At 39.1% G+C, this 16,315-nt stretch overlaps 1 protein-coding gene across 1 annotated transcript in view; it reads right to left on the reverse strand.

The window, feature by feature from the left end:
* Positions 1–16,315, reverse strand: part of LOC110069672 (uncharacterized) — a 146,075-nt gene that overhangs the window by 123,799 nt on the left and 5,961 nt on the right. The window contains exons 3-5 of the mRNA XM_089272217.1: positions 11,102–11,519; positions 6,014–6,285; positions 5,131–5,245 (exon numbers count right to left, since the gene is read on the reverse strand). Coding sequence (XP_089128343.1) covers positions 5,131–5,245; positions 6,014–6,285; positions 11,102–11,519 — 805 coding nt within the window. The remainder of the gene's footprint in view (positions 1–5,130; positions 5,246–6,013; positions 6,286–11,101; positions 11,520–16,315) is intronic.

Below are 16,315 nucleotides of genomic sequence, written 5' to 3' on the forward strand. Positions count from 1 at the left end.
GTTGAGAAATTTGTGACATTCTACCGACAGCCTTGCTATTCGTAATGTCCAATAAGGTTAATTTGTTCCCTAGTGTTGTACAAATAGTGTTCTCTAATTTATAAATTATTTCAATCTGTTGTTTAAATGATTGCCTTATAACCCCATGTCCAGCTTTGGTGCATGTAGGATATTAATGTATTATTTATCCATTTTGCTGTAAATTATCGTTAATTGATGTGTCAATCAAAACATATCTTGGATATGCCGGCTTTTTCTGACAAATGCACCTATGCCTCATAATCTTGGAGTGCGTTTGGTTGTGTAGTGCAGACAAAATACACGTACATAATATAACTTACTCATAGCTTACTTATAATTCTTGGTATAAATTAATCATAGCAAAATTAATGGTACCCAATAACAGCTCCTGTAGTCCACGATCTCAGTAGAGAAAAAGAACAAATCACTTTGGAATTGAATGATAAAATTATTATCAGAAGCCTATGCAAGTATTCATGATCAACAACAAAATATTATATTTATCGTTCATGCCAGAGTGATTTTGCTTATACTTAGACTTTGAGATATGGTGCAAACCCTTTCAGCAGGAGGAGACTCCATACAAAAATGAAGATGGCTAACTATCCTTGGGGATCAAGTTAGAAAACAAACCTTTTAAACTTTTTACATGTGTATACTATTTTGGTATTTTTGCGAGATTTCATTTGGTAGAGATTTGGGGACTGCGTATTTTGTAACCACTGCATTTCAGTCATACCCCACAACAAAAAAAATTGTAAACTTCTTTTGTGCGGGAGTCCCCATGTTAACTAAGAAAGAATATAATGATTAATAACAGTGTCTTGTCTTTCTCAATAAGAAAGAACAAGAAATACCACCAAAAAGCACAGAAGACAGTTCTGTTATGTGATCAACATTTTTGGTGGCTTCCCTGAAATCCTTGAAATCATGGCTCTATTTTCATCATCACACCATCTTACACCTCAATCTGCTGATGTAATCCTATTTCGGGCTGAAACTATAAAAGCGCTCCAGTTTACCACACATACATGTACATGTTGGATTATTTTCATTAGTAACAACATTCCAAAAAATAACTGACGAGCTCCGCTTTTAGGCTGGGCGAAATCTATATATTAAGTGAACTTAATGTTGGCCGCTGTTTCCAGAATATGATTTTTGTGCTATTCTGCTGTTTTTTTTTTTTTTTTTGCTTGTCAGTAGTTTGCAAATATCCAGTTCAAAAAGCATGCATACTTTGGAATTGAATTATTATTTTCGAGTAAAGGTAAGTCAGTTGTTGTTGTCGTTGTTGTTGTTGTTGTTGTTGTTGTTGTTGTTTTCACATCTCCCATCTGCACTTTTAGTTGCAGCCACTATAAATATACCCCAGGTACCAGAGGTTTTTTCTCGCGCGCGGCGGACGGAAATACTTCGCTTTGCTTCAGCAGCCGAAGGCCGCCGGTACGAGCAGCGAAGCCGAGATAAAAACCTCTGGTACAGAGCGGTTTTAGTCACCTTTCTCGTTGAACCTTGATCAATTTTATCGGATTACTTTTGAACCAATCACGAGCATTTCCCACTGTGATCACATGGACTGGCACGTAAAGAAATGACACATTCGCGTGACATGACAGATTTGGTCTGGGTTGAATTACATGGCTTTTGCGGGACTAAAAACTACGTTATACTCTCGTGAAAAAGGTTCCTAACTCGGAAGTCTTCGCTGTCGTACCGTTTATTTGACGCTAATGTTGTGTGTAATGGTGGATATTACAGCCTTGTATCTGAAAATGCCCAAGAACTGAAAATCTTTGAAAGAATCTCGACACTTTTCACTGTCGAGGACGACAATCTGTCCGTCAGGCCGCGTATTCTTTGTAAGACGTGCTTCCGACGGATTGAAAAATTCGAAGCGACTGTCATAGAAGTTGCAAATTAAACTGGGAGTATTACAAAAAGAATCTTGTCTGTTGAACAGAAGAAGCTACAAACGGTGAAAATACGCATTCAAAATGCTGTTCCAGCTCGTCTGGTACACCGGCGTTGGGAACATTGTGTAGTTCAACACAGAGTCCAGGAATTTATTAACAACGATTTCCCGAATTTCGTTGACAAAACCGCCAAAACATCCTTACTGCGAATAAAATTCGCAATTCCATCCCTTTGCTCGGCGCTTTTAAAGTGAACACCGTCGAACGTTTTGAGGAACTTTTGTTATGACTTTGACCAGATCTTGATCTTGATCTTTCACAAACCTTACAGTGCGCGCACAAACATCACAGGCTCAAGTTCTCTATTCTTAGAAACCAATCACGGTGTCTGTTAAATTAGAAAACCCTTGGGAGGTCGTTACGAGCCAATCAACTTTCTAGTCCAGATTCTTGACTAGACAGATTTAAACTGGCTTGTCATTGGCTGTCAAAGAAATCGCGCTCTGCTCCACAGGTTTTTCGCGCCCGACACCGAAAACCGCGCAAGAAAAACCTCTGGCATCTAGGGTACTATAAATAGCATGAGGTATAAAACATTCAAGTTATGTAACTCAACCAGGCCTTCTTTCCATTGAGTCCCATTTCCCTTTTACATGTCCTCACATGTACTGAGAACCCAGGAGTGGACAATTGGAGCAAAAGCAAGTTACATCCAACACCTAAGCACTAGGTGAAGAGAAATCTCAAACTCTGATCAGTTTGAACATTGATATCGCCAGTGGCAATGTCTGAGGCAAAGTCACATTCAAGGAAGTCGAGCAAGACCAAAATCGTGTTTTTCACATAATTTGACTATAAAATAGATCCACACAGTACATATTTAATCTTGGATTTGTAAGTTGAACAAGAATTTGCTGAAAGTGTGACCTGCCTGATACAGGGGACCAATACAATTATTATTACCACTTACATTGAAGCAAAACGTACCCTATTTCTCCCGGCCCATTAAGGTTCTAGTTTCTTAATTCCATTTATTGCAAATTATTTTTGTTATTTTGAAAGAGCCATCGCTAATTAGCAAGCTGTTTATGTTTCCTTTTGATTAATAAGAAAATACAGCGGGCGAAACTGGAATAATCAAGCTTTACACCAGTTTTCAAGGACAAAACATTGCTTTGATTTCGAATTATTTTTTCAACCCTTTTCTTCGTAGGTTTTACTTCTCAGCTCTCTTATCGTCGAGCGAAAACAAAATATCTGTCAACAACCATTTTGTTGGCCAACGATACACTGATACACTTCATACACAAGCCGAGATATCTAAGAAGAGAAGCGCCGAAGGTAAGTTCAATTCCGGCGAGTTAAGGTATCAGTATAACCCATTTTACCATCCGCGCGCGGTCCGCTCTTGCGTTCGTGGTTTTAACAAAAACCCATATAAACCGTATATTTATTGAAAGCTTAATAACTACAGATCATGACCCGATCTTGTTTAAAACGGTAAAAATTTACCGTGTTTCGAAAATGTGAATATGTTTACAAAGCTTCACGAACCCATAAATCAAGGTATACGCCCGCTAAATTTAGGTCGGAGAAAACGATTAACATGGCATCCGTTTCTTCACACATTGACCTTAAAAACCGTGTCTCAGATTTTTGGCACATGCGTTTGTTATTATTTTACGAGAGGATAAAGTTAGAAAAGGGAAAAAATAGGACTGCCCGCGAAAAAATGGCATAACTTTTTAATGAAAAGAATAATCAGAATTCGCAGACACGGTTTTGTCGGTGAACGTTCTGACAACATTCTCTCCGAATTTCAGCCAATTTGGTCCAGGGGCTGCCGACCTGGAACTCAAAATACACGTCCAACTCGCCTATTTTTTATTTTCGAGAAACAGAGAAAAAATAAAATTCGGCGGCATCCAAGTGTTATGAAATTATCACACCAAGGGAGACACCGCAGAGGAATCAACTTTCCGTATAACAATAGGACTGTGACAGTTAACATGGAACAGGTACAAATTTCCCGCAACGAATAAACAGCTTTTTCATGTGTGAAGTCAGAATTCCAAGGTTAGTAAACGTGAAATTATCTTTTGATTTACTACATTAGCGTTCAAAATTTTACGTATCGGTTAACTAATCTCCTTGGCAAAAGCGACATGAAACCGCATCCCCGAGACGTTCTTGCAGCCTTTCACCCGAAACAATCGATCTGCCTTTCAACTTCGTCCACTTCTCTTCGTCAATCTCCTCTGCTTCGACAGTTTCTTGCAACAGTATTTTAGCGCGTTTTGCGCTCATTTCGGCTTCCTCGCTGGCTTCGTGAACGCGATCGTTGTCGAGTTCATCCAGCAATTTTTCTTGGTTGTAAAACGGCCCTTTGCCGCTTTACGCTAATTTAGCGGCCCACTCTTTGTCGAAAGTGTTTTTCGCCTTCTTTGGCCTACATTTAGCCGATGAAAACGGGCAAGATCGTTTTTTCTTCTTCGAAGACATCCGGCACTGATTATGGCGCGCAAATCGCGTCTCGACTCAGCATGATCTTGATGTCATGCGACTTCTTGCCTCGATAATTAATTCATTTGACAGAACTTGTCAACTCTCAATTAAGTAATTAATGTGCAAAAACTCTCTCTCGCGCAATAACTAGCGGCAGATATAATATTTTTTCGTGGAGTTTTTTTCGTGGAGATTACCTTAAGATTTAACCAACCGCTTACAAAAGTAAAATTATGCAAAATGGCAAATTTTCCCCTTACTGATACCTTAAGACCGAATTCGAAGATGTCAGAAACGGAAATAATTTACCTTTCAACCGTAGAGATTCGGTGAACCGCGGAGCCTCGCTCGATGCCTAAAATCAACTGTTCAGCACTGAAAATGGTGGCTTTGTAAATCAAGCAGAAGTCATCTACAGCTATTACTTGGCCTGCGAAACATTTGATATGGATATCATTCCCGATTTCTTCCAGCATCGGAAGCGAGCGAACCTCCTAAAAGTCATATTTCCACATCACCTTCAGCGCGTGGAGATGTTTGCCGTTCAGCGATCAGATGAAAATGAGCTAGAGCGAAAATTTCTCCCGGCATGCTTTACGAGTGGTGTCGAACACCGCCTGATTAGGATCCTTACTGATTTTTATTTGTGTGCATATAGCGAGCCTATTACGTACTCAATACTCTTTACCTCAAACTCAGCCACATGACAGGTAATATTTGTAGAGTTAAACCATCCAGTTCCCATTACTGTCACCTTCTTGCAAGGACGAACGCGTTTATCGCATAGACCATCTCCCTGTAATCTAAGAATATATTTTAAGTTAAGTCTAAGAAAAACGAAGCTTAGACTATTTTTGTTACTGGGAAGGATAGATTATCACTCAGCATAAATTCGAGACAAAAGGCCATTTTTGCAGGGGGTTCACCTAAAATATTTTGACTTCCTTTTTTCCCCATAATCATATAACTACCAAGCCCAGCATTTGCGCCAAGTTTGAGCGAGATCGGTGATTAAAGCTGTATCACCTCCTACGCGTTTCTCATGGACACACTCTTAAACCGTCGATTAAAATTCGATGACGTTGTGACAAACAAACAATATCTCATCTTGCAGAGCAAGCCAAGCACTGTTTACTAGAAGCTTTCTTGTTTTTTTTTTTTGATTCGTCCATAACAACGAAAACTTAAAGGAGGGGTATATTCCATCAACCCCGCTCTTGTACCACATGGTGAGTATGAAATTAACATAAATGGCAATTTGTAAGAGCCCAATTAGCTTTCCTTCAAGCTAAATACCGTTGACACTTTAATAAAGTCATTCATTCTCATTTCGTTCATTCCCAAGTTCGGCCTCTGATGTTTAATCGACAGAATCGATAAAATTGTCATTTTACTTTCAGTTGGACTTATTCATTCTATGAAAGTGGATATATCGTAAAATGGAACTTTGGGCTAAGGCTTTAAAGACAAGATTGATCGATTATGGTAGTTATGTGCGTAGTAACGTGGGTTGAGTGCATAACTGCATTGATCTCTATCTCCGGATTTTAAAATCATCTATTGTTACTTACTTGGAGAGACTTGGCTTTTGATGGACAGGGATTGAGCAGTCTGCCGCTGTATAGTCTTTATTGCAAACACACGAGCCATTGACACAGTTTCCATTAAAGGCGCAGTCGTTGGGGCACAATAGCTCAACGATTTTATTTCCAATGGAATCCGCACCTTGTTTCCCATTGCTACTATCATTTTGATAACTGGACGCACTTATAGCAGCCACATACCCACATTCACTCGTCAGCATAGAAACAATTCCAATGGCAAATGTATAATCTCCGGTCATCTGTGAGTTCAAAAAGAGAAATATATCTAACGAAGAGAACTCAGGCTGGATTGGTATGGAGAATACACTTTATGAGGTAAATAACTCAGAAAGTAAAAAAAAGGTAAATACGTAAATAAATAATCTAGCTTTATACACGTTTTGTAATCTTTTTTTTTTTTTTTTTGACTTTTTCGTTTTGTGTCCTTTGTTTTTGTTATTTTTCTTTCGCTTCTTTCACTTTTGATAAACACTCTACTAATCGAGAGTGAGGTCCTTACGGGAAAATCTCAAACTGAGACCTTGTCGTAGGTCAATACGACAAGGCCGAGATTTGAGATTTTCCTGTAAAGACCTAATGTTCGATGTTAATAAGTAGGTTGTTACATGGCTTATAACAAAAGAAAACAAAACGAGGCAAAAAAGCCATCCGGTAATGGGTGCACTTATCTGGTCAGGCATTCATCGTAATAAGGTAGTTCCTAGGCCTCAATATTTTTCGCCGCTGTCAATCGTTTCGGGTCACGTGGTCCGGGGCGAAAAGTGTGGCCAAGACAAAAACCCAAAAACTGAGACAATTTATCTCAATTTTTCACTAAGCCGATTTCACGCCGATTTCGAAGGGAATTCTCTGGACATTTCTGGGACGGTGACTGCCAGAAAAAAGCAATTTAAACTCTTCGCTTTTGTTTTAACGTTAACTAGTCAAATTAAACGGCCCATTTGGATCCAAACGGACATTATAGAGTCAGAAGCATCGCCGCTTTCAAACCACAGGCAAATACTGATTACTCAAAATATTTCGTTTCTGTTTATACTTGTAACCGTAGCACTTGATCAAAGAAAACAAAAATATACCAAATTCCTTAAATTTCGGATTTAAGAGTAAGCTAGAAGAACTTTCTAAGTAAATTATTTAACAAACGTTTTACCGCTAAACAATAAACAAGAATTCGCTCGCAGCGCTGTCTTGTAACCAACAAGTTTTACGGTAAAGACATTAAACTTAACATTGCACGTAATTTCTATACGTACATCTCTGTACGAACCACTTAATCAAAGGCTTATTTACTAAACAATGACGTACTACAGCAACCTTTTCTAGAATTCTCTTTAATGTACCTGTGAGAAGACGAAAAACAACAAGTCAAGTCGTCCTCGCCTTGGGCTTTGCACTCAGATCACAAGGCTGCCACACAATTATCATTTCATTATGACAACTGTAACTAGAACTGAATTCCGTGAAACACACAGATATTTTAACAGATTTGTAACGTGCAATTTATACAGGAGCGAAGTATTGTTCCAGTTTTCGGTTCAAAAGAGTCGGAACTATTAAAACATTCCGCAGTTGAACATAATTTACAGGTCACAACCTTTTAGCATTCGAAACTTGATGAAATTGGTCGCTTAGGCTTCCAGTTGAGGTGCATGTCAAATGAAAAAACGTTTGTATGGTAAGCATAATAATAGTTCTAATGTTGACCGGCTGGGAAAACTTCCATCGAAGGAACAACAGCTTTCGAGAACACAACACTTTATTCTTAGCTGTCACGCAGCCATGTTCGTTTTTACACACACAATACGGCCAATGCAGAATACCGCTGACCCCTATGATACGACGACAGAATTATCTCCCATCAACACTAACCGTAAGTTCTAAGGAAGTTGCTCTTCTGTACCAAACTGCAGCAAACTTGCTAAAAGATACAGTTTCCGATCCCATTCCTACGTGTTACAATCGTCAGCATCTTCTCCGACTGAGTTATTTGGTGAGAATGATTGAAGTTGTCCGGATAGCAAAGTCAATCAAGCAAATGAGCCCCCTCGGCTTCCTGCTGTAAAAATTTACGAAGACCGGGAATATCAATCCCCGAAGTTCAGCCAAAATCAACGAGCATTTTGTTGGATTCTGCTGCTGACCCAAACGCATGCGCATTCTGTTATAGCTTAGGCTACTCCGGGCTGTTCGCCTGGGATACGTCACAGAAATCAATCTGACCGCAAAGGCCGGGAAGAAAGCCGTACAGGAACTAGGCAAAGGTCAACTAACGCGTAGTACAAAAACTTCTGCATTCTTTTTGTTCATCGACGACTAACAACATGAGCATGCTTTTCATAATGCTACCGACTGTTTTCTTCGGCGTGTTTTTACTCTTTTGCCCGTCGAGGAAAGTTGAAATTTCTTCTTAGCTGTTTCCTTCGTCTTGTCTGGCACCAACTCCTTCGCAGTTTACCATGTTAAATTCGCTGTTCTCCTAAAATTGCAGCTCGTCAGGGTAATAGAATGGTAATAGAATGCACTCTCAAAGTGCTCGATCATCGTTTTCAGTCGCTGCAATTTTCGGGAAAAAAGGAATACATACATATATATATATATATATATATATATATATATATATATATATATATATATATATATATATTTTAACATGCTTTCACTTTGTTTTAGCAGGGTCGTAATGGGCCCCTGGGCATTAAGGGGGATAATGCCCTAGAACTAGCCAATCGGAGCGCGCGTTATATTGGCTACAAACACAAGCCATGTACTAATGCAAGGTAATCTATTGATTTAAACTTAAAAGTATTATTTTAACCTACTTTTTCATTGTGATGTAAGGTGTTGAACTGATAATAACTTATTTATTCATTTATTTGTTTATTTATTTTCATGTGAATGTTATAACAAAACAACAACAACAACAAAAAAAAGACAAAAGAAAAAAAAAATGCGCAGGGAGACGGGCATGAAACAAAACCCCAACAACTACGCTAACAGCAATATTTTTTTGTGCATAATGACCAAATGGGTTCGCCAACATCGGAGAAAGCATCCACAGTCAAGCCAACTTCAGGCAAAGCCAAGGGACTGGTCAAAAAGTATTGGGGTGGGGAGGGGAGGAAGGGTGAGTGGAAGCAGAGAGGAGGTGGCTCACCAGTTTTTGAGCACTTGGTAAGGGTTGGGTCGTTCAATTTTCACTTACCCGTGGTTGTGGTCGTCCTATTTTGTAACAGGGACTGGCAGAAATAATTAGATAATCAATTAGACAATCAAAGTCCTGATACTACTGGAATAGTTGGCCAGACATTTAAAAATTTTGTACCCATCGAGCCGAGGTATATGTGAATGTGTTGTTTTTCTTGTTTTACATGGCATTGTTGTATTTTCCATACAGGCAACTAAAGGCAACTGAAACGAATTTTGTTTAATTTCAGGCAACTAGTGTCTACATGTGTACGGGACTCATGTTCATGGGTCTGGGGCTCACAGCCCTGGACCTGGGACTCGTAGTTTTGCTGGTTGTTGTGAGTCCAAGGACTCACTACAGCCTTTTTTTAGATGGATCACTGTTCCATCGGAAGCAAGGCCGGAGGTCGAGTGTGCAAGGATTACGGTCAAGATTTTTGTAGACTTGACGGACAGGACTTAAAGTTGCAAGAGTAAAGGAAGACAATATTTCTTTTTGATATTTTCGTATTATTGTTAAAAGAAAATCTAGAACGTAAACAACACCACAATTTCGTACACAAAATGTGATTTTGTTGGATTATGCAGTCAAAAATGTCATACTTTATAGGGGGTGGGTCATATAATTTTCAACCTTCATTTTGTGGTTGGTCACCCAGTGGAAGGGGTGGGTTATGCGTCTTTTATCCATCACATTTTCAAATGCTCCCTCCTCCATATACTTTTTGACCAGTCCCTAAAACTTGCAGTATACAAATCCAGTCACAGACAAAAGTCAAGCTATACTTCAAGCATTCAAACTACACCTGGCAAAGCAAGCATCTGAATCGACAAAAACCCCGCCTGTCAACAAGCCAACCAACCAGGTCACAAGTGACCATAAAACACCTGACCAAACATACAAAATACAAATGTAAATCCATGAGGTGTCTCAGCCTCTCGCACTAACATGTTACTCTAACATTGTGCCACCCAAAACGAGACTGCATACTTCACATTTACCCAGTATGTGCCCGCCATTTTGCCATCAGAGTATCAATGAAGATGCTTCGAATTTCAAGACCTACCGAGCTATAGCTTAGATATGGATTGTGTATCAAAGATATAACATCCTGTGGTGGTCTGCTGTTTCTCATGTTAATTTGCTAAGCTTATTTCAAGGCAATAAGAAAAGTAAAGTCTGACGCGAAATCACTTCACTTTCAGTCTTCCAAATATGAATTTTTTTCTTCTCCGCGCAATTATCGACCATTACGGTATTTCGTGACATTAGATGTTGTTCACACTTTCTTGCCCTTGCCGTTCTCTGAAAAGCACTCGTCATTTTGTTTCGATTTTCTTCCATTTGACTCGAGGTTAACGAGTTAACACACTTCGCAACGTGGGTTTAGGTCTAACCCGCTGTTAAAGTCATCGCCAGCTGTAAAGCAGCTTCGACGAACAAAATTAATGTGTGGTGAAATTTCAAATTAGATGCACTTAACCTTCGAACAACTGGGCCCTGGAGTACCAGGCCATAGCTCTGAATATGACGTAATTTGATATTTAAAGACATTTTCTGGTGCAGAGGATGCAATGATAATAATAATAATGATGATGATGATGATGATGGTAATAGTAATGATAATAGTAGTAATAATAATAATAGTAATAATAGTAACAATAATAATCATAATGATAATAATCATAATCATAATCATAATAATGTATTCAATTATTATTAAATTAGGATTGCGATGAAAACGCATTTGGTGTTTATAAAGAAAGATAACGCAACTTTTCAGATACTTACTCTAGCGTTTTACGGGGACTTCTTCAGGGAAACATTCAAGTCATACTCGTCACATTTTCAGCACTTAATCTACTTACCGAAACATCATCTGAGCAGCTGTTCACGTATTCTTGTACATCAACACCAATATCAGCACAATGTTTTCCAACTTTACTGTTTTTTATCTTCTCAGTACAGTAGCGAGTGGCATTCTCCTTTGGAGCAGGCAGGGCCCTTTTAAAGCGGACTTGAGTGTCAGACGGATGTGGAGTTTTAAATAAGTCGTAATCTTCGTCTGTTAAATCATCTGAGTAACGCACGTCCCTCTTCCGTGAAAGATTACACAAATTGTATGGGGTCATTCCGAACCGAAGGAAAGATGGAACGAAGGATGCCCTTACTACATTGCTCTCGTCACATACATCATGTTTGCAGGGACATACTGATGAATAACTTGCCTTGGTGTCATCTATTTTTTCTGGCAGAACATCAAAAAGACTCTCTTTGGGAGTTTTTCTATCACATTACAAGAGAAACAAAAATATCATTATTAAAGTTTTAAATCGTTTTGATAATAGCAGTTTTATATCATTTCAAATGGGAAAACATCAGACATTTTATTATTTTACTATTTTAATTAGTATGCACTTTCAAAGGAGCGGGACGTTAATTTCATGAGTCGAGCTCTTAGCACTTTTATACCTCCCACAGTGTCTAGTGTCCGGAATGGAACGCAAGTGTGATCCTAAGTTGATTGGGAAATTAGATTGCGGAGCATTGCCACATACTTAAGAAAATTTGTAACCCGTCAAGCGAAATAACACTAAATAACAAAAATCGTCCGTTACGTGATTGTCCATCCGCCCGTTTGCCCGTGCGTACGTACGTATGCGCGCACGTCACTTGTGCAAGAATACAAATTGTATGGGGTCATTCCGAACCGAAGGAAAGATGGAACGAAGGAGCAATTCTCTAGGCAAGTAAAGCAAAGTTGGAAATGACAATTTTTAACCCCCCTTCATTTTTTGTGTGGAGGTGGGTTAACTGGGGGGATGAAGAAAAACAGCCATATTTGGATTGGCAGGTGTGTCGTTGCCATGGTAACCGCACTTGATCACGTCGGCCTGAGGTCTATGTTTTCACCAAAAAATTCACTCTCAAGAAGTAAAAATCAACGAGCCTGGTTCTCGGGTGCATGTGAGCCAATTCAAATGAAATTCATACAGATGGTAGAACCACTCTCCCAGTTTATAAAATTTGCCGTTAAAGTATTTTGGGTTTTATATTCAAGAAGACAATGCTCGTCCTACTATGTTGCCTGTCAGTCATTTTAACAAGCAGGAAAAACAAGCACAACCATATTCGTAATTTCTCCGAAAGTACTCGTTCCCAAAAATCCAAATTAGCAGCAGAGCTTACATAGATATTGAAGTTTCTAAATATCATAAAATCTATTTGGGGAAAATAATATTCTGGCCATGGGTGTTGAAGACATCCTAAGCAAGTTGCAAAAAATTGCAAAATTGGAAATTTTGAGGGCTCTAGTATTTGGCTCAATCAGGCTTTAGATAGAGAATATCAGCTTCAGAAGTATTTTCTATCATCTTATCTGTAGACCAGACATGAGTGAGCGGCCATAACACTACTACAGTCAAGATCATCAATCAAACAACCCGCCGAAAGAATCATGTCGTGAAAGTAACTCATCAACCATGTCATATTCATTGGCCATAACACTTCTACAGTCACGATCATTAATCGAACAACCCGTCGAGAGAATCATGTCGCGAAAGTAACTGATCAGTAATATCATATTCATTGGCCATGCATAACATTATTCGCCACCTGCCCCTTGATTGTGAAACAGCAAACCCATTAAAAAGTTGACACAATTTGTCACCTAAAATTGTCATGACAAGACTCACAAGCATTTAATCCCAATATTTGTAAAGAAAATACAACCTCGGTAGTGTGCTACGCTGCCATGCAATTGTAGTTACTCTGGATGCAACCATAAGGTAAAAGGAAAAGGAAACCTCATAATTACTTTCTTCACGGCCAAAATGTTACGTTGCCATGGTAGAAAGTCTTAACTATCCACAGTCATCGCAGAGCGAACTAGCCCAGACATTCAACCGCAAAATACGCGTTTGCAGTCCTCGTTTGAGGCATTAGTCGAGCAAGGGAACTCTACACATTTTTCAAACTTAAATATCTCCGGAACTAATACAGATATTTGCAAACGGTAAACTAAGTTTTTAATCTTTCGTTGAATTCTATGTGATTCACGTAAAAATTCAAGGGGTGAAAATTTGATCAAAGTAGCACTTTTATTGTAAATCGTGATGACTTCAATATCAAGTGCTAAGGTAAATAAAATAACCTGGGCGTTATTCAGACTAATCAGAGTGAAAGTCTGCGCTCCGGTTAGCGGGAATGGAATTCCGGTTAGCCTGAACTATAACTGCGTTTTCATGAGCAGTTTTTTCAGGTCGCTAACGAGTGACAACCGGATATCCCGTGGAAACGGTTACTTTTCCAACAGTTAAGCGAGTCGGCAAACTTCAATGGAATTCTTATTAAATTTCAGCACCAAACCAGGTAGGTTAAGCGAGTTGGGAATAAGTTTCGGCCAATGACGAGTCGCTTGCTGTTATTCATCAGAGAGTGCCAACCAGATGCATCGTGTAAAATGACGTCAACTATAACTACATTTGTGAAAGAACGCTGTTTATATGCTATTTCTTTTTCAGTCGTCCACTCGTTGGTTCATTCATTACTTTACCTGTAGTCTCCTCTCCTTCGCTCCTTTTTTTACCTCATGGTATGTACTTCATACCATGAGGTATAGTGATGGTTGGATTAGTCACTTCATTTCCGTTAAACAATTAGTTTATGCATTAAATCCGCATTAAACATGAATTAAACACGTTTCCCCCTGTCCCCCATACTAGGTTTGGTTTTGTTCACAAAGTCGTGTTATTGTTTATGTTCGTATACGTGAGGGGAGGGTGTGGGACAAAGGTGGCAGTACGTGTTTACAAAATGGCGACTGTTGTGTCGAACCCGACGCAAAAATTGTCAAGGCGAGTTTTCCTTCCTTTGGCTCCATCTTTGATCAAAGTACACTTTTGAAGACCTCACAAACGAACAGGAAATGTGCTCAAGAAAGCTCGAGTGGAAAGAGATGGGTTTTAAAGTCTAAAAGTTACGATGTCTCCAAAATACATTTGGACGACGAGGAATAGAATGCACAAAACGAACTATTCGGAATGAATGCTTTATGGTCTGGGGAAAAAGGTAAGCGGCCCTCCTTCTACTGTATTGCATTTTGAATTTTCTAAAAATACTCGCGGGACGTATGATTTAAAATTAAATGCGCTTTTAATATTTCGCAATTCGCTAGGAAGCTGTTCGGAAAATGTCACATGACAAAGGAGATCGATGAAGCTTTCGTCAAGTTCCCCTCTTGCTGGGACTTAAATGCCACAACTGTGTCAAGCTATAGAGATTGAACACAACTGCCAAACAAATGCTAAATATAATATACGCCAAATAACAAATACCATAACAAATACAAAATATCAAACAACAAACAAATGCCAAACAGATGATCTATTACCTGCTGAATACCACCTGTAATACACCAAGGTCAGGAGCAATTGATTATCGAAGGTAATCCTACAATACCCGAGCAGTTTGAAAATCAAAATAAAATACCGCTTCAGTTGTCAAGTAATTGTCAGTACAGAAATGCAGATAAAAATGTGAATGTATGGAATTCTAGGGCTACCATTGCCTCCCATCCTCAGTTTAGAATGATACGTGAAAGAGAGAGAACCCTCCAGAATTGTCGGTGAAATTATGCATTAGAAATTAATGTCACGATATCCTCCAAGCTGAAGGCTATGTTGTGTGGATACCATCGTTGTCATTTCTTAGAGTGATATAGAGGTTCAAAATTCATGATTTTCTCAAAGAAGTATTTCATTAGACAAAGTTTAAGTTTGTGTATTTTTCGAACAAGGACTCCAAAGCATAAAAACTTGCCTTTGTTTTGTATGATAGCTGAAGGTAATATTTTCAGAAAATTAAGGCAGCTCCAAATGAAAACGTATCATTTTTTGAGCAGAATCATATCACTGAGTGGAGATATGGAGTCAAATCCTGGTCCTGCGAATGAGTATTGCAAATCAGTACCTTTTATATCACTCACAAATTCTCTCTGTTTATTAGAATTCAGATTGTCTCAGTTAGGTAGAACTACACTTGATGTTGAAGGAGGTGGTGATTGCTTTTGTAGGGCTGTATCACATCAACTCTAAGGAAATCCTAATAGTCATTTCTATGTGCGCAGTAATGGCATTCAGTATTTAGTGAATCACCCTGAACAGTTTTGTAGAGAGAAAAACTGAGCATTCTTGGCAAGGTTATTTGGAAAGAATGTCATGTCAAGGAACATGGGCTGATGTTATCATAATTCAAGCTGTTGCCAATAGACCCTTCTCCAAAATGGCGCCGGCCGAGAGAGGACTGGAAACTGGGGGTATGAAGTTTCAATATGGCAAAAAGCGTAGAGAGAAATGTGCCGCAGAATGGAAACTTCGAGAGATCTATTTTAGAGTTTGCGAATAAGTGGCTCGAAAGCAAGAAGGGAAGGAAAAAAGGAGACAAGTACTACCTGGAAACGTACCTTGAGAATGTCAAAATATTGTTTTCTGAGGATTGCTGCGTCGTAAAAGCAGGATGTTATCGCTCGATGAGGAAAACCAAAGCACCACATAAACTAAGAATTGTATTTGATAGTTCCGAAGAAGACGGCATCGAAGTTACCACTCAATGTTCATGTAAAGCTGGAACTGCGAAATGCCAGCATTTAGCTGCTTTGTTTGCACACGTAACGGTAAAATTACATGATGACGACTCTCCAACCTCCCATCCACAACAGTGGAATAAACCTCGAGGTCCTTCGCTAGAGCCACAAAGATGGTTTGCTTCCGAGTTTGTGAAACCACGAATAGATCGAAAGCCTCGCGAAATAGCACCTAAGACTGTACAGGAGTATTTATACGATCCCAGACCTATCGAACAACGGCTGATTACCGAAAGACACGTTCAACAACTTGGAGACAACATCTCAGTTGAGAGTCCTACCACTTACGCTTCTTGGCTTCAATACTCTAACTCAGCAACCCACAAGTCCCTTCCATGGGGGAATTTTTTAGAAGGCTGTCCTTTAGCAAATCAGTTAAGGGATATATATCCTCCGGACTTTGTAGATACTGTTTACAGTGAGGACCTTGAGGCAGCGT

Source organism: Orbicella faveolata, unplaced genomic scaffold (assembly GCF_042242905.1).
Source record: "Orbicella faveolata isolate gen_17 unplaced genomic scaffold, um_ofav_v1 contig_34, whole genome shotgun sequence".
NCBI lineage: Eukaryota > Metazoa > Cnidaria > Anthozoa > Scleractinia > Merulinidae > Orbicella > Orbicella faveolata.